Genomic DNA, 18,923 nt, shown 5'->3' with positions numbered 1-18,923 from the left:
ACATCACTCTGTCTGTATCAGCAGAAAAGAGACAGAAACCACTTCAGCCAGTGGTAATAATTCCTCCAGAGCTTACTGAGGCACTTCATATGCAGTATGCACCATACTATCTCATTGTTATCTCTTGCACATGCACCTCCACCATGTGAAGACTGGATAGAACACCGCAGATTTTGTGACAGAAGTTAAATACTAAATACCGATAGATACTGATATCGAAGACTTTCAAGTTAGTTAAGTGTTCAGATGTGAACTTCCCTGCATCTGTTGCCTAAAAGTTCCTGTGAGAAGAATGTAAATTGCAGCAGCTTACACTGAAATATAAGTGAAACCAATCAGTTCAGTTTCACTTTAGTCCAAAGTGCAAAAAAAAAAGTAGTATTTTACCTTAAAAGGTGCTATCAGTAGTAATTAAGTTTCAGAAAACTGTTCCACTTAAATACACCAGTCAAAGAACTAAGATTTCTATCTAAGGAAATTCTAAGGATAACCTGTTGTACAGTTACCTCTGATACATTATATAGCCAGGCTCTGACCACCAAATTTAGTTGAAGACTTGTATTATGTAGATTACAGCACAGCACACATTTTGCTCTCTAAGAGCACAGTATGCAAGGATGAGACTGCATCCAGGTATTGCTGGTTACATTTTTGGTTTTGTCTAGTTCCATTTGTATGTAGTTTATGGCCAGTTAAAAGCTAATTTGATCTTGCACTTTTGATGGTGTTTTTTTTCTCATTCTTGAGCTGTCCATTAGGTGTAGCAGAAGGTTTATAGTCATTGTCAGGTGCTTTTGTCTCTGAGAGTCTGAAAGGCTCAGTTGTTTTCTGAAGTCTCTGAACAACAACAGCATTTTGCAGCTTTGCTTCCTCTAGTGTGAGTGTCTCATCCTGCAGCACTCTAAATGGCAGGGAAGTAGTCAGCATGAAGGGAACACTTCCCTCTGATCCTTGATACTTCATTATAAAGTCTCTAACATGGCTTATTCTGAAAAGGAAAATAAAAAAAATTCAGTGTTAGAGAGTTCCAGTCCCAACACAGACCACACGCACAACACAGCCACCACCAGGAGAGATGAGAAACCCACTGCCTGTAACAGGCAACAGTTGATGGCATGGAAATGGACATATATAGCTGGGGTGTTATCCTGAAGTGCTTGATCCATTTGGGAGGCAAAGATCAAGGTTCTAATGCTCTGAGAGCAGTCCCAAGGGAAAAAGAACAAGTATCTGATTCTGAGCACCCATATGCTTCACTATGGCTTGGATGGTACACAAGTCTACCATTTTTTAACCAGCTGGTGGAGCTCTTACCTGAGGTTTCCATAGCCAAGAGCTGGCATATAGGTGCCTCCAGTTTTTGTATGTGTAGGAAAACCATAAAAATAATAATGAAAAAAGGGATGCAAAAATTGCCTGGATAACTTATGAGTTAACTGGGGATGTAGTCTCCTTCTACCAAAGCAGGTACAGCAGTGAATTCATTACAGATTCACAAAGCACGTTCAGGTGTGAAGAACCTTGCAACAAATGAACAAGACAGAGGTTTTGCCGTGCAAGAATCAGCACTGACAAATTTAGTTGGGAAATGAAGATGATAGGATGCACCTAAACTGGTAAAATAAACATAGTATCAATGCCCATTCTCTGATCCTGAGGCCAACTGGTAGACTGGCTACTGGCAAACTATTTAACTCATTCTCCCTCTCCCTCATGTACAGGTTTACTGCCACTGCCTCCTGGGAACAGCCTGTGTCCTGAGCTAACATCTAAACCAAGCCCAGATACTGTCTGAGAAAGTGCTAGTTGGCCTGGAGGGAAGCCACCCTAACAGTTTAGCAGCACAGATGACCAAATTTTCATGCCTTATCCAAACTTGCTAGGGCAGATATAGCCAGCACATGCACACAAGCCTCAATTAAGAGACAGTGCTTTGTCTTCTAAGCCTAGAGCCTGAAAAACCTCAAGCAGGAATGAATCTTTGGTTGGATATTTACAGGAGTCTACATGCATTATATCAAAGTTCCTCGGGTCCTGAGAGCAATTTGGGCAATTTATGACTAGCTCTCTGCTTTAGGATGGACATGTTCCTTGCCAGGCTCCACACACAATGCTCCAGGGTCAGCCTAACTTATAAACTGCTCAAGATGGGACACAACCTGATTTAAGACATAACTATGTTATTCTTACAGCACTGCTCTGCTGGTTGCTTCACTACTCTCATGTCTCCTTGATCCCCCACACTGCAATATTACAATGCTACCTGCATTGTTGCTCCAATGCTGCAACAGCAACCTTTCATCAGCAATCAGGCCATAGCTAAAGCAGTAATTACCATGGGACATACACATTCTCTCTGCAAAAGGGTACAAGTAATCAATTTACCCAGGCACTGTAACATATATGCTATGGGTTTATTTATGTAAAGTTTTTAGACTATTTTCTGCTTTCCTGATGAAAGGAGTGCTATACATGTAATCATATTACTTAGGGATATGGACTCGAAGAGGTTTTCCCTCTATTTCTTACTAGGACATGCACAAATGCTGTATGCAGCACAATCATGGTGGTCTTGGGGCAATTAATGGAGTATTTATTGCAAATTACTTCAGAAAAAGCATGGCATCAGCAAGCTGTTCTGCTTACCTCAAGCTTTTTTCTTTCCCAGCCCTAAAGAGGTACACAGTTTATCTTGACAGCAGGCTGGGTGGTATTACATCTATGATCACTTTAAATCATTTCACAGAGAAGCACAGGCAACACATCCTTTCCATGTGATGTGACTGAATATTACTGAAGTAATTTTTCAAATTACAAATTTGAGAAAGTCTCTGAAGACAGTAGTTCTACAATTTAATGTTAAGCAGTTAATCCTACTTTCTTAAAATCTTTTGCATACATATGCTGCACTGACACCTTCTGACATTATCCCCATTTATAAAAGCCTCTTTGGGAACCAGAAATTTTACTAATTAAAAATTAAAACACATTGGGTGCATCCTATTCTGTCCATGCTGACATTCAGGTGATGAACCTCCCCCGCCTTGTGCACAGACTCTGGGCTTCCCTAGAGGTTTCTCTGGCTCATTTCTAAGTCACATCCTCCAGTTCCCAGCTGAGGTGCTGTCTCCATTGATAAACAAGCTTTTTACCAAGTCATTTGCTCCAGATGTAGTCATTTAGTAAGAGATCTGTCACCTTAGAAGTTGTTTCCTCTAGTGGTAAGTAATACATACACCTTACATTCCACTAACCTACAAAGCACTCCTACAATTTCTTCAGATTTTCTTCAGATTTTCATTTATGGTCAGTTATGTGCTGTTAACAACAGTTCACCTGCCTCTTATGCTCCTCTCCTGTCAGTTAAAAGGTTTCTCAAAATTTGAAATGAAGTTTCCTAGATAAAGCTGAACAGGAGTCCAGTGTTATGTGAACTGAGGAGGTAGATTATTCACAGAAATTAGAGACTTATCACATGTGCAGGCATAGGACAAATAGTTCAGAGGCAAATACCTATTACAGTGCTAAAATAAATCTTACCTGTGAGAAACATTGAATTTCTGAATTATTCTTTCCCCATCAGCTAACCAGATCTGGATCTTAGTGACAGGCTCCAAATCATTTAAGGGTACTAACGGCAGGTGTTGTCTGTTGCCAAGTCCTTGATGATCATCTCTTTCTTTGGAGATTATCCTTGGAGCAGCACTGAAAAGAAAAGCCATATGAGGTTAAGTCTTCTGTGTACACACATAAGCTTGAACAACCCTTCAAACCTCTGCTTCCTGTCCTCTAGCAGGGTGCATTGATGATTTATTTTTTCCACAAGTATAGTATTACTGACATAAATGCCAGCTTTTATTTTTCTAAACGTGTGCCAATACTTTTTCTTGAAGCATTCAACATGCTGAAGAATTTCAATTTGCTTGTTAAAACGTCTTTACAAGTTGGAAGGGAACTTAAATGTCAAGGGATTAAATAAGAATACACAAGAGATAAAACACTCTGAAGATTTTTTGTGCATTTTTTGTACTCTAATCACACAGGTGAAGCTTTAAGGGGTTTAAGTATTGAATTTGCATGCTTAATGTTAATTTTCACTGTAATGTGATCACAATAATTCAATTTACCTGAATGTTGTTAGCCTTGACTTAAAAGACAAGTTCAGCTTAGAAGCATTACTAATCTATCAGAGAAATTACCTTAATGTGAAAATCCAGGCTGATGCACACAACACTTGGATGTTGGTTTTTATTAAGACCACTTGACCCTACCATACAGGCAAAGATGCATAAAATGATAGAATACAAGAACCTCGGCCAAGCGTGTGGTCTTAAAAAAATAAAAATAATCACTGGCAAAAGTTTTTATCTTGAAGAAATGTCTATAGCTTAGTGCTTCTTTCAGGAATAGGCCTGTTCAGCATGTACTGTTAAAGTCATCATAAGGTTTGATCCAATGGACACATCCTCAGTTCATGTGAGTATAACCAGATGTTTGCTTGCAAAACAACAGGAGTGATTTAAAGAGTTACCATTTCTTCTTTGACTTCAGCTGTGGTCACTGACTACATGAACACTTCATGGTGGTTTGCAGAAAAGCTCTCACAGAAAATTTAGGAGTTTCTTCTTGAGAAAGAAGTTCATTGACAACTACATCTGCTTTGCAGACAAACCCCATCCTTGCATCCTTATGTACCTGTCTTAGTTTAATTATAAAGCAGAAATGTCACAGCTAAATTATAATAAAAACAAAAATTACTAATGATTTAATATATTCAGGCTGCTAAAGTTAGCATCTTGGGGTCTCAGGCTGAGGTATTTTGCCTCATTAAGGGCCCTATCTTCTGGGGTATCAGCCAGTAAACACCCTTCTTATTTCTTCCATTGAGTGAGAAACAAGGAATCTCATTCCCAGGTGACTGATAAGAGATGTTCACTGCAATTGTAGGTAGATGAGAGGCACAGAATTGTTTTCCATTACACAGGAAGCAGATGGGGCACAAAAACTTGGCACCAACAGATTCCAAGAGGCACATCTGTAGAACATTCTGGTACTTCAAACACAGATAACTTACTATCACCCACCTGCCTCTACTGATTTACTTATCTCATACCCAGCTTCTGTTCATGCTTGCCCTCAATACAAAAGAAACCCTAATTGGCTTGCAGACCTGGAAAAAAATGAGCTTGATAATTTTAAACAGTCCTGTGAGCAGACTAAAAAAAAAAAAAACGAAACAGATTTAAGTCATACTTCAGCAGTGATCAGCTTTTGCTGTCTACTTGATCAGTGGAGTTCAGTTCCAGGTTCAGACACTGAAGTATAAGCCCTCATGTGTGAGCCAGCTGTCTCCAGTATAGCAGAGGCTGGAGAGGCAGTCAAGCATGCTGCTGCCTGGCATCTGGCTTAGCCTGGGCTGAACTGCACTTCAGCCCATCAGTCACAGCTGTATGCAGATAACTCTCTCAAATGGATACAGATTTTGGTATAATTCCCAAATCAACTTCCCTCAAGGTCACTTCTCAGAATTTGTGGCAGGCACTGGAGATGATTCTTTCAATAGCAAATGTGAAACTGAAGCCAACACATTAAGATAATCTGCAAGAGAAAGTTAGAAGATCTATATTCACCAAGTTTTAAAACATTTCTACACTTGGTAACTTTTCTCTTGTAGAACTGACAGATAAAGCCATCTAGTGGTAGAAGCTTTGACTAGAGCCTCAAACCAAGAATCTTCTATCTCCTATTAGTCTGAGATCAAAGCATTATTACCCCTTTTTCAAGGCTTATTGCTTTTGTAAGATTATCAAAAGAAGATGTAAACTGAAAATTGAAGAAACAGACATAAGAGATTTCCATCAACTTTCTGAAAAGAAAAAGCCCAAGAGTTAAGTGTCATGGCTTACCTTGACTGATGGTTAAGAAGCTTGACATGCAATGTTTTACCCTAATTGAGGTTATATGCTAAAAGGGATTTCAGTCAACAGTTTAACAAACATGCTTCTGAGGCAGCCTTTAAAATGCATTGATGAGCTTAATAGAAAAGTGCATTCCCAAAAATGCAGCTGAACAGTGGTAGATAAAATTGAATATACCATTTAGTTACATAGGCTCCTAAGGAACATTGGAAAAGTCTGGGAAGTCTCACTTGTGTGTCCTGTACAACAATAAGGGAGAGAATCAAGCTCATCTGAGTTATATCAAACATATATTTTCTAGTTCTTCCATTTTTCCTCCAACAAGAGTTTTAATGACCTGGTCAACAGATTGAATTATAATGTTTCATCCACCACAGAATCCACCCATCTGGAAACACTGGCAGAAATCCTAAATACTATTTTAAAAAAAATGTTTATCAGAAATTTATCTAGGTCATAAAATGAAATGAACTGTTCAGTCATCTGCCTTTTAGTTCTGATTATGCACACAAATGCAACTGTGGAAAGGGAGTTCTACAGTTTAAAACCTATTACTGGTGTCAGACAGCACTACTGTTTCCCCATGAAGCTTTTCTGCTGAAAAGCAACACTCATGCAATAGACATTTATTAACATCAGGAAGTGAGTGCCAGCTTATGGAGTAAGAGCACTCATGGCTCATGTTTCCACATAAGCAAAAATATTTACCCATCTTCAAAGAAAAGGCTCTGATAGCACAGAACTGAACAGAGTAGCAACACTAGGAAAAAAAACAAAACACACACCCCCCCAAAACAAACAAACAAACAAAAAATCCTAACAATTTTATCCAGTCCATAAAGAAAAGAAAAAAAAAACCCAAAACACTCAGCAAATTGTAGGATGTACAAGACCAGACAACTGAATTTCACAGAACAGCATATTTCCAGAACCTTACCTGCTGGGAATCACAGAATAATTTGGGTTGGAAGGGACTTTGAAAGGTCACCTAGTCCAGCCCCCATGCAGTAAGCAAGGACACCTCCAACTAGATCAGGTGGCCCAGAGCCTCATCAAGCCTCACCTTAGTGCTCAACTACCTCCCTGGGCAACCTATTCCATTTTTCCCCTACCCTCATAGTAAAGAACCTTTTCCTAACATCCAACCTAAATCTACTCTTAAAACTGTTCTCCCTCTTCCCATCACTACAGGCCCTTGCAAACAGTCCCTTCTCCATCCTTCCTGTAGGATGGAGATACTGGATACTTTGGATACTGGAAGGCTGCTTATTAGGTCTCCCTGGAGTCTTCTTTTCTCCAGGCTGAACAACTCCATTTCCCCTCAGCCTGATCATTTGCTGTAGGCATGACAAAGCACGACAAGCAACTGAACAACCTACCATTTAGCACTGGTTAGCAGCAGAAACCCAACACACTGAAGATCTTCTTTGCTTTTGCTATCTACATTTCTCCTTGTAGATAAATAAGGTTAAGTTCTTGACCCTCATTTGCTCAGGATTTCAGCGCTACCAAAAGAAAGTCTGGCAGCATCTCATTCATCTCTCAAAGGAAGATTCTTCCCTATTGACTGTACCTACTCAAGCATGCAGCAACTGAATGTCTCATCTGTTCCTACTCAGGTCACGCTTTCCCTCAACACAAGCTCTGGGCCTTAGCAGCAAACCCTTCCTACTTAATTGAAACAAGCTGTTCACCTGAGCTTTCACAAGAGTCTACTAACCCCAGTCACTAGGCAGTTCCACCTGTGAGGCTTCCTGCCAGCTCCTGGTCACTGGATGTATTCTGTTACCTAGGCTGAGGACTGCTTTTATTGTCTTACACAACAGGGACACCTGAAGCATGTCATTTGGCTGGAGTATGCAAAAGTTGGAGATCAAATACATAGATTCCTAGCCTGACCCTCTACAACAGCCTTCCAAAAGGTATTGTTATAAATCAAGTCCAGTTTTAGCACTGGCATTAGTGTCTGACCCCTCCAGTCAAAAGAGATTCATGGAGTAAAGGAAAGAGGGCCACTTTAACACACTAAAATGTATACCTGTAATAAATGCAGGGTTAAATACAGAGGAATTTTAAATGAATGCAAAATAACCTCTTACTTCTTCAGTTCCTTTCATGAGATTGTCCTGCTCCCCTCTTCTCACACAAAGTACTGCACACACAGCTTTAAAAAAGATTAATTCCTCTTATCACCAAATGTAAGAGTAACAGTCTTTCAGCTGGGAACAGTTCTGTTAATATTGAGACCTTGAACAAAGAAAGACAACAGAATCCTGGCTGTATTAATGGGCACACATCCAGTAGATTGTGGGAGCTGATTATCCCCCAAGCAGAACTTGTTAGACACATCTAAATAACTGCATTCATTTTTTTAAAAAAAAAAATTTTTTTTGATAAAATGGAGCCAGTTTCAATGAGGATCACCAGGACAGCTGCAGGCTGAAGCATCTGCCCTGTGAGGAGAGAGGATTGTTCAGCCTGGGGAGGAGAGGTGTAAGGGAGGGGACATCTAACAGCAGCCTGCCAGGGTCATAAGGGGGAGGAAGCCAAGCTCTTCATGGTAGATATATATTGAAATAAGAGATGTTCAGACCAGATATATGGAAACATTTCTTTCCCAGGAGGACAGTTCAGCACTGAAGCAGGCTCTGCAGCTTCTACTTTTGTAGGATTTCAAGGGCTAGCTGGGTAAAAAGCAGGAGCAACCACATCTGTCCCCACAGATGACCCTACCTTGTGCAGGAGCTTGGATTAGAGAAATCCAAAGGTCACTTCCAACTTGAACAACAGGATCCTGTACCACAGGTATAGCTTCAGCTACTCAAGCACAGATCACATCAGACTACTCACCTTCCTAATCTGTAACCATGTCCAGAAAAGGGATGAAATACTGGCTTTTTCGACGACAGATACACCTTATCTTTTTTGTCCTCCACTGTCACAACTACCTCCTCCTTATCAAAAACTTTTTGTAGCTCGAAAGGCAATTCCCTTAAGGAAAAAAAAACATGAACATGTCAGAAGAACTACCATACTGTTTTCAGTATAAAAAAATAGATTAATACCTGTTTTATGCTTATCCTTTAAAGGATGCTGCATAAAAAAACCCCAAAACACTTCACAAGTATTTACTAAGAGTTAAGCTCAAAACACACAAACAACCTGAAGTTCCTGAACTACAAATTAACTAGAAAGTAAACAATTAAGAATAAAAAAGGCATCATGGCAGGTTGTTTAATGATGTCCAAATTTACTCAGCAGTTACCACTCCAAAGCACATGGTATGTAGGAAGTTCAGTACTGTCATACACTGCTACAAGAGGTTAATATTATGCTATTCCCATGTAAAACAAGACAGACAGACAACTTGCTTCTAAATAGAACTGAATTTAGTCACAACATTTAATTACAAATAAACAGGAATCTCAGCTTTTAAAAACTACATCATTGCTAATAGCTATTCTCTTTAGTGCAGTATCATCACCTCAGTAATGCTTTATTTGCATTAAGCAGAACACAACAATGCCTTTTGTCTATGACCTCTGAAGCAGATACTACATTTTTGGGTGGTGTGGCTCAGCTGGCAGAGAGGATGTACTGAGTGCTTCTCCACCATTAACAATTATGCAGGAACCAGCTTGTAATTAGCATCTTTGCAAGCAAACAGTGGAAAAAGGTGGAAAACTTCTGATGCATGCACAGAAAGAAAGCAAAGGGCTTTAAACAATGCAGTTAATTGCTATTACAACACAGACACCTGCAGAGGAGAAATACAGCATAAAATTACTATTTTTGATGGGCTAACAAAATACGGAAAATATAAAAAGACAGTGGTTTAGTAAATTTACATATTTGAAAAGAAGTTATTAAATGATGTTCTCCATATAATTATATTCTCCTCTGCATTTGTGTGAAGAAACACTACAAATAAAAGGTTCAAAATTACATCGGTTTTTATGGTCAACCTGCTTTTTTAAAGCAACACTACAGACACTGGCAGGAATCAAGAGAGCATGCTAGTTTCCAAGAGGGGGTAAAAGTAAGATTGCTAATGTGCACACAACTGAAATAGTAAGCTTGTACCAGAAAAAAACATCTGAAATTTAAAACTTAGAGTTACTTCACGTTTTATGGAGCAGCTGTGCCCATTTGTAGTTTTTGATTGATAAAAAGAAAAAAACCCTAAAACCAGAAATGTTCAACCACTTGTGCACTGAGTTCATTAGTCAAAGTACCATTTGATCAGTAGCTCTTACTGGGCACTCTGATTTATTCTTTATTTCTTTCTGCACCTGCTGTGCCCCCTACCAACACTTGCTTTTATCTATTTCATCAGCAACTGTACAACTGCTGCAATTGAAAGCTACATTAAACCTGTTGATGTTAAAACAGCCATTAGCACTGCAGGAAGTGAGACAGGCAGTGGCCCACACTCCTACAGGGATACTGCAGCACAGCAAAGCCAAGCAGCTATGTAAAAAATTTAGAGCATAAGGTAAGTGCTATCCAAAGTACAATGATTCAGGCTGATTAAAGACACAAAACTCACCCTTTTTTAATGCAGTCCAAGAACTGCTGGTTTGCAACATCAGTGTAGCTCCTAAGTTCACCGTCACTTACTGTAAATCCATTTTTCCAAAGTTTAATGATTACATCAACCTATAAAGTAAGAACAATTCTCATGGTAACACTGATGTAAAACCAGCTTGGTATAGTCACAGTACCCTATGACTGTAAATCATCCACTGCATGGACTAAAAATAGTGAGAGAGGAGGCTCACAAATCTGTTTTGGCCCCATCCCAACATGCAGAGCAACTGTAAGGGGTAAGTGACATTTCTAAGGATCTTGAGTCAATCAGGGTTAGAAATAAACCTTCCCACAATCATTTTCTTTTCCTAAGCCGAGAACACTCCTTCAATTCAGCAGGGAAAAAAAAAAAAGCTGGAAAATCCCAGCCAGCTGCAACTCTTCAAGAGCCTATTTGAGAGCACACATGCCTGGTGCTGGGAACGCCAACTAACCAGAGTAGTTCAGCTGGGGATTTATTAGGGTAGAGCCTTGTTCTGATCATTCAGGAGGATTTTCTGAAAGTTAGGCCTTTCACTCAGGAAATGCAGCAAGTGTCAGAAAATGCACTTTCAGACAGTCATACTTTTCTGCTTCCCTGAATTCCTGGGTATAGTCAAAACTTCGGTGTTAGGGGAATGAAAAAAATAAATTCTCAGCAATTAACTTTGCCAGAGAACATTCAACTTGCATCCTTCACTGTGTACACTGAAATCTTTCCAACTTCAACATGGATAAATTTGGCATTGCATTTTCATAGATAGTTTTTCATAGCATTGTGCCATTTAAGGAATAATTCCATCATCAATGTATGATCCCTGAAATAAAACTGCCTTGACAGGTACTTGACCACATGCAAGGTACATGAACCATATACAAGTACAGAATTCACTTCAACTGAAAATTAGTTTGAACTACTACTTGACAGGGTTTTTTTGTTTTCTTTCTCCTTTTTGCAGTTTGACTTGTCAGGCAATGATAGCTACATAAATACACAGCATGTACAAATGGCTGAATATAATTCTGCCTCTTTTGGTGGAGTAATCTGTGAAAAAGGTATTTAGCACTCCACAACATGAGACTCCTTTAAAAACTCAAGTCTCGTGGCACCAATGCATACAGAAGTGGTTGTCCTCATGGTACAGTTCCTCCACAGTGAGGGAGTATGCAAGCTTAATATGGACTAATTATTCCACAACAACTTCTCATTTAGACATGGACAAAAGTACTGCTATGGAACAGTATTTCAGAACTGTGATTTAAGGTATTGCTCCTGACACTCCTCATCTAATTGGAAGGTTGGGATCTATTAACACAATTTCCAGCAATACCATTCCTAATTTCTCTTTGACATCTTTCTTCTATGTGGCCTTTTCTTCAGCCTCTTACCAGTCTCTGGACAGTAACATAAAACTATGAAAGGGACAGAATCACTGAGATACAAACCAACACTGAACATCCCACATGACATCCTGGTCTCCAAAGTGGTAAAAATGGGTTTGATGAAGGGACAACTTGGTGGATTAAGAACTGGCTTGATGGCCACACCCAAAGAGTGGCTGTCAATGGGTCCATGTCCAAGTGGAGGCCAGTGACAAGGGGAGTCCCTCAAGGATCAGTGTTGGGAATGGTGCTGTTTAACATCTTTCTTGGGGACATGGATGGTGGCATTGAGTGCACCCTCAGCAAGTTCACTGATGACCCCAAGCTGTGTGGTGTGGCTCACACACTGGAGGGAAGGGATAACATCCAGAGGGACCCTGACAGGCTGGAGAGGTGGGCCCATGCCAACCTCATGAAGTTCAACAAGACCAAGTGCAAGGTTCTGCATCTGGGTCAGGGCAATCCCAAGCAGTGATACAGGCTGGGCAGTGAGTGGCTTGAAAGCTGCCCTGAGGAAAAGGACTTGGGGGTGCTGGTGGATGAGAAGCTCAACATGAGCTGTCAGTGTACACTTGCAGCCCAGAAAGACAATTGTATCCTTGGCTGCATCAAGAGAAATCTGGCCAGCAGGTTGAGGGAAGTGATTCTCCCCCTCTACTCTGCTCTCCTGAGACCCCACCTAGAACACTGTGTCCAGTTCTGGAGCCACTTTTACAGGAGGGACAGGGATGTGCTGGAGTGTGTCCAGAGAAGGACCATGGGGATGATCAGAAGGCTGGAGAACCTCTCCTTATGAAGGCAGACTGAGAGAGTTGGGGTTATTCAGTCTGGAGAGGAGAAGGCTCCAAGGGGACCTTATTGTGGCCTTCCAGTATCTGAAGGGGGCTGCAAGAAAGTTGGGGAGGGACTTTTTAGGATGTCAGGGAGTGACAGGACCGGGGGGAATGGATTCAAACTAGAGGAGGGTAGATTTAGATTGGAGGTGAGGAAGAAGTTCTTCCCCATGAGGTGGTGAGACACTGGAACAGGTTGCCCAGAGAGGTTGTGGAAGCCCCATCCCTGTAAGTTTTTAAGGCCAGGCTGGACAGGGCTCTGAGTAACCTGATCTGGTGAGAGGTGTCACTGCCCATTGCAGGGGGATTGGAACTAGATGGCCTTAAAGATCCCTCCAAACCCTGAAAATTCTATGATCCTATCCCACTATAACTGCAACTATATAAATGAGAGAAAATGAGACAAAATTGGGCTATGTCTCCGCACAAAAAGTTACTACTGCAACTCTTCAAACAACTTTTCATGTGACAGTAGTTGTCATTCCTTCTGCTCGCTCTCCGTAGTAGTAAAGCAGAAGTACACTAGCTGATGGCAGCATAAGCCCTAGAATAACACTAAAAACATAAAATAGTAAGAGCCAAAAGCACAGGAGCTTAGGCCCTAAGAGACTCTAAGAGATGGGAGACTATTTCTTCTGCTACCCGAATTCTCTGTGCATTTATTTACAGATGTACTGGATAAGACTGCTGGACTCCTGTTTTCCATAGCACTGCTGGAGTGCTATTAAGTTAAATACAAGTGCTTTGTCTTCAATGCCTACCTGGTCCTTGACTGTAGTTGTGGGCATATATATAGCACCAACCTTCTGAGCTTCTTCAAAAAGGTTATCTATAGAGTAGTCACAGTTTTGCTCTTTGCCATTCAAAATCTCATCTTCGGTTCCAGATTTACACATCCTACAGAACAAAAATAAGTACAAATGATGCCTCAGAGAACACATTGGGATACAGTAAGTTATCCTAGAAGTTCAGTACCAACAAGGTGTAAATGGCATGCTCCCCTGCACCTAGCTTACTTGGTTGTAACAAAACATCGCATCATTAGGATTGATTAGTTTGGAGAAGAGGAGGCTGAGAGGAGGCCTTATTGCTCTCTACAGCTACCTGAAATGAGGTAGTAGTGAGGTGGGTGTTGGCCTCTTGTATCAAGTATTTAATGGATAGGATTAGATGAAACAGCCTGAAGTTGCACCAGGAGAGATACAGATTAGATATTAGGAAGCATTTCTTTATTGAATAGTCAGGTAGTTGAATGGACTACCGAAGGAGGTGGTGGAGTCATCAGCCCTAGAATTTAAAAACCATGCAGATAAAGCACTTCAGGACATGCTCTGGTGGTCATGGTAAGATCCATATTCCTAACTGATACTGTTACACTTCAGAAGTCCAAGTTAAAGAATTACAACAGAAAAGGCGAATTCATCTACAAAGAACCTTCCAAACTTGGTATCACAGCAAAGAATGCAAGTTAGATGATTCACACTTCTAATTCAGCCCACCAGACATTTAACTGCATACCAATGAATGGCTTTCCTTAAATAATTTCCATTATATAGTCTTGGGTGACTTCCTTTGCTGTAGGTTTTTAAAATCACATAGTAGAAAATTGCCCTAGAATTTACGCCCCCAGCCCTACTTAAACCTCCCCATTCCCTGCAACGTCACAGAACCTTCACTACTGCCTCTGAAAGTACATTATAGAAACTCAAGAACAAGTGACTCAACACCATGGGAGGACACTGAAGCAATGCAAAGATTTGAATACTCTGGAGACTGCAAAAGAATTAAAAAAAGCATGCATCAAGCATATCTTTTTATAGAACACTGTATAAATGGCATCTGTTTGTGTTAGATTTTCACCAATCAAAATACAGAAATATGCAACCTGAATGAAAGATTATTTTTCAGTTTAGGTTCTTTCCATAGCAAGATGATTATGCAGCTTTTGGTAAACAGCGTAGGAGTTATTCATACTGGAGATTCAGAAGTCTGTTATAAGCAATTTAGGAAAAAAAAAAACAACATCCCAGCTCTTGAAATACATCCAGTTTTACACAAAACTCTGCATTCAGGTTAAAAAAAGCTGTCCTTACTTGGACAGAGCTTAGATACATTTGCATAAAAAGGAACTGTTTGCAGTGTATCTATGCAACACAAAGAAACCCTACAGATTAACATCTGAAAACAACAAAAAAAAACAACTCAACAACATTAAAGAAGAAATTGCAGGAGTATACTGTCTCCAGTATAGTTTTCTAATAGAACAAAAGAAACTTGAAGCACTAAGCCAGGTATGCACTAAGCTTTACTGAGGAAAACCAAACACCTCTACACCAAATGAAGAGGTGCACAGTGAGTCTGTTATTTTTAACGCTGCCTTTCCATTTTGAATTAAAATAGTTATGCAGTGCCTTGCATCTAAGAAACATTCCAGGTACATGAAAAATCTTTTAGCAAAACAATGTCTTTTTTTTGGAAACTTCATCCACCTGTTCCGCATATACCAAAGACAAAAGCCCCTAAAACTTCAAAGTTTGAGAGATCACGACAGGACACACAAACACCAATAGAAAATGATGAGGGAAAAGGGGGAGAGGGAACTGGCACCCACCATTCAGTCTTTATAGTCTTGATATTGTCCATGTCTTTCATTCTGGTGCTTTGCCTGATTATGAAAAGATGACAGTTTAAAAAAAAAAAAACAAAACAAAAAAACAAAAACCAAATCAAAACCAAAAAAAGCCAGTGAGACAAAATGTCCAGCACTTTGCCTCCTTCTGTAGGTGAAACATTTTTTGGTTTTCCTGCACTGACAGTACATTTCACCAGAAACCTCAACCTCCCTCCCAAGCCTCCAGATGGTTCCTTGTTTCCCTGTAGTTCCTAATTTAATGACACATGAACCATGTATCAGTTTCAAACAATCAAAAGGAAGATTAGTTTTTCAAAAATGAAAAAAAAAATTGCACAGCAATCATATGAATTGAAAATACATGCCCATACAGATGCTAAATGAGAAAAAACCCAAAACATTCTTTTTCTGAGCAGCACGATTTAAAATCCCCTGATTTTTCACAACACCATGACACAATTGCAGAAAACCTGCACTGTTACTGCAGGCATGCTAATGACCTTCACCTTAACAGTCTGCATTATCAAAAGGTGCAAGACTTGTCAGGTTCCTCTTCCTACCATACCTCAACATATTAGTGTAGCATCCCAGCAATTGTGAATTATTATTTCTAGTCTACTGTTTAGCTGGAAAGAAAATCCTGGATTTGCAAGTATTAAATATACTACAGGATTAGTCTGCTGAGTCAAATGAAATGAAGAATACTGTACTGATCTCCTTACACTCATTCTGGGCCCTCTGAAAATAAAAGTTAGAGAAAGTCTCAAAAAGACAGACTCACAGAAAGACCCCTAAAAAAAAAAAAAAAAAAAAAAAAAAATTAACTCTAAAATTAGAAAATCTCCCAGAAGAGCAGAAATCTTAAGTTGCAGCTGTGTTTAAAGAGTTTTCCTGAAGACCACTGGGTACAGGTTACACAGATGATATTTTCCCCCTGGCAGGTTTGCAGCTAAGTCATGATACCGTACATGGTTTTTAGAGAGTGGCAAGCTAAGCTGTGATAGCTATCATTCTCCTGAAAAATTAGCATGCACAGAAAGACTAAAATAGATTTTAAGTCATCTTGACAAGTAATTTAACAAGAAGGAGCTGTTAGAGGGAAACAACAATCAGCAGCACTAAAAAACCCAAACCCACAAGCATTCACTTAATCAGTACTAATTCATATTGCCAGAAAGTTGATCCTAGTCTTCAATCTTGAAAGTTAAATCCTTGAGACACATTCTGTAGAAATACACATAAGCCCCCAGAATACCCCCATAATGACCAAAACCATACAGTCAATATGCCTATAACATGTTTTGAAGTTTAGATAACCCTGAATTATCTCACACTGTTATGCATTAGGTAAAAGATTATACTTGGCATACCTGTGACATGACACACAAGATGCAGTGCAGCCTTCCCCCGCCGCCTCAAGTATTCTGCTAGAGCATGATATGTATCAAGCAAGCCTGTGCTGGTACATGGTGACCTTATAAGCATATCTGAACTTGTTGGACTTGGAACTTTGTATTTGCACTTGGAAAAAATGAACTTTGATTAAGTACAGTGATTTTAAGAGTGCCTTAAAAATACAATTTTTCAAACTTCTCCCAAATTAAGTTGTAACATATTCTAGCACAAAGTATTTTTTGTGTTAATGTGCTTATCTTCTTATCTTTCACTATTCAACAGACTACTCCCCAAAGCAACAAGAGCCACCTCCAGCCATCTGCTTTTGTTGATTCTCTGTGACTTTTCATCAGAGCTGTTAAAGAGAGACAGACACAATGAAACAGCTCTTCAAATTAATTATTTTGCTACAGTAGGCTGGCCTCAAATGTTTATCAATAGTATTCAAAACTAGTCAGCTGTGAAGTCGCTGTTCCTTCTAAAGTACAACTCCAATTATACTTAGAAGAAATGTTTGTCTTACTATACCTAGCTAAAAAAATTAGCCTATACAGCAAACTGATGTTTATTATGACCAAAATAGCTACTAGGAGACAGCGATCAGCCTGTACTGCAAACACTTTGGTTCAGCAAGCCAAGCCAAGCCAACCTCTCTTGCCAACTTCTGACAGACATCCCCAGAACTGACTTCAAACATTAGGAGTTTTGGTACGTATTTTTTGCTTCTGTGATAAAACAGGATCACAGAACAGAACTTCCACCGGCGGAAACAAAACACGGGAAGAAGCTGGAGCTGCCAGCAGCCCACCACAGCTGGATATGACAAACCTGGGAAGAAGCCCCTGGAAGCTCCTCTTGCTTCCCCCCCACCCCGGGGCTCCATCCCTGCGCCCGGCCTTGCACTGCCAGAGCTTTGAACCAAGCAGCTCTCGCCTACACAGTTACAGACTTGGTAGTTTCGACAGATGTATTTGTGCTCAGCACCGCTGAACCCACACATCCAGTTATTCTAATGCCCGAAAACCGAAGCAAACTACTTTGATGCCTTCCTTGCTCTTTAGGGCAGGAAAATCCAAGCAGACAACACAATGCCCCCGTCCCCATGACAACAGTCTCGGTAACTTTGGCAGAAAGAAAACTTCACAACTTGAAAACTGCTCACAGCAGAGCGCGGTCTGTGGCTACACCACACGGAAGTTAGGAGCGAAAACTTCACGGCACCGTCTGACAAAAATAAAAAAACAAGCAGCTACAGAGAAAGGGCATGTGCAGATTAGAAGCAAGATTAACCTAAAACCTAATGGCCTGAACGTGACGGATAGGCTGAGGTAAAAATCATAGCATAATCGTTTCCTCTCCAGCTGGCTTGAAGGGCTGTGCATTTTGGAAAGAAACCTACCCCCCTCCTTCCCCGGGCTGCCAGCACCTGAACTTATCCGCAGACGCCACACAGGAGCCGGGGCTCTGCCAGCGCACACCGGGCAGACGCTCCGCGCCTCCTGCCAACACCGCTGCCCACAACACGCCTGGCCTGAGGGGCAGCCCAGGCCAGCAGCCCGGCGCGGGGGGTAGCCAGGGACGTAACTTCAGAGACGACGAGACAATAACGCGGTAGCAACGCGGGGGAGGAACGCCCCAGGGTGCTGAAGAAAGGGGCCGGACTGGGTAATGACCCCCCCCCTCGCCCAGCCTGCCCTGAGGGACTCCTCTGGGTGACGCCCACGGCTCAGGGGCCGCCAGCGGGGCAAGGACGAAGCGCCGCGTGGAGGCGACGGGAAGGCTCAAGCCCGCTCTCCCCCCCCTCAAGACGGCCCCAGGAACAGCCGCGGGCAAAGTTCAAGCTGCGGTCAGAGCTGTGGGAGCACCGGCTCGACGGAAAGCGCTGCCCTAGCCCAGCCTGTCCCCGCAGCACCTCACTCACTCCCCCACTCACCCTCCCGCCGCCGCAGCCCCGGCAGCCTCAGGGCGCCCGCAACTCCTCAGCGTCCCGCGCGCCACTGCGCACGCGCTGCCGCCAACGGCCGGGGCAGCCGCTGCCCCCACCCGGACAGGGCGAAGCGGGGAGGGGCGGGGCGCGGTCATAGGCCCCGCCCCCGCCAGCCCGAGGGGCGGAGCTTCGCTCTCCATCTTGTGTGGGGAGGGGGAGCGCAGCTTCCCCAGACCCGCTCTGACCCTCCCGGGGACAGGCGAGGG

At 41.5% G+C, this 18,923-nt stretch overlaps 1 protein-coding gene across 17 annotated transcripts; it reads right to left on the bottom strand.

The window, feature by feature from the left end:
- Positions 1-543: 543 nt before the first annotated feature.
- UBXN2A (UBX domain protein 2A) lies at positions 544-18,887 on the bottom strand. Of its 17 annotated transcripts, none has more exons than XM_071742073.1 (8): positions 18,664-18,790; positions 16,706-16,856; positions 15,315-15,368; positions 13,465-13,600; positions 10,468-10,577; positions 8,769-8,909; positions 3,541-3,705; positions 544-988 (listed from the first exon to the last, which is right to left on the bottom strand). In XM_071742073.1, the coding sequence occupies exons 3-8, from the start codon at positions 15,353-15,355 to the stop codon at positions 700-702; spliced, it is 882 nt and encodes a 293-aa protein (XP_071598174.1). In that variant the 5' UTR covers positions 15,356-15,368; positions 16,706-16,856; positions 18,664-18,790; the 3' UTR covers positions 544-699. The 17 variants fall into 17 exon arrangements, with proteins under 17 accessions (XP_071598174.1, XP_071598182.1, XP_071598183.1 ...); XM_071742081.1 differs by having other exon boundaries at positions 13,507-13,600; XM_071742082.1 differs by lacking the exon at positions 18,664-18,790 and adding an exon at positions 18,157-18,562 and having other exon boundaries at positions 13,507-13,600.
- Between the last annotated feature and the right edge of the window lie 36 nt (positions 18,888-18,923).

The sequence above is a fragment of the Heliangelus exortis genome, chromosome 3 (genome assembly GCF_036169615.1).
Source record: "Heliangelus exortis chromosome 3, bHelExo1.hap1, whole genome shotgun sequence".
Lineage (NCBI taxonomy): Eukaryota > Metazoa > Chordata > Aves > Apodiformes > Trochilidae > Heliangelus > Heliangelus exortis.
Note: the sequence above shows the minus strand (reverse complement) of the source record. Positions and strands in the feature narration are given on the sequence as shown.

What these genes read in the sequence shown, in the direction of transcription:
- UBXN2A (XM_071742069.1), bottom strand. Translation starts at nt 18,857, where the DNA reads ATGGAGAGCGAAGCTCCGCCCCTCGGGCTGGCGGGGGCGGGGCCTATG. An exon ending in CAACTACAGTCAAGGACCAG is followed by an intron (nt 10,578 to 13,464) that starts GTAGGCATTGAA and finishes CTTACTTTATAG; the next exon opens with GTTGATGTAATCATTAAACT. An exon ending in TTGGACTGCATTAAAAAAGG is followed by an intron (nt 8,910 to 10,467) that starts GTGAGTTTTGTG and finishes TTTTTCCTTAAG; the next exon opens with GGAATTGCCTTTCGAGCTAC.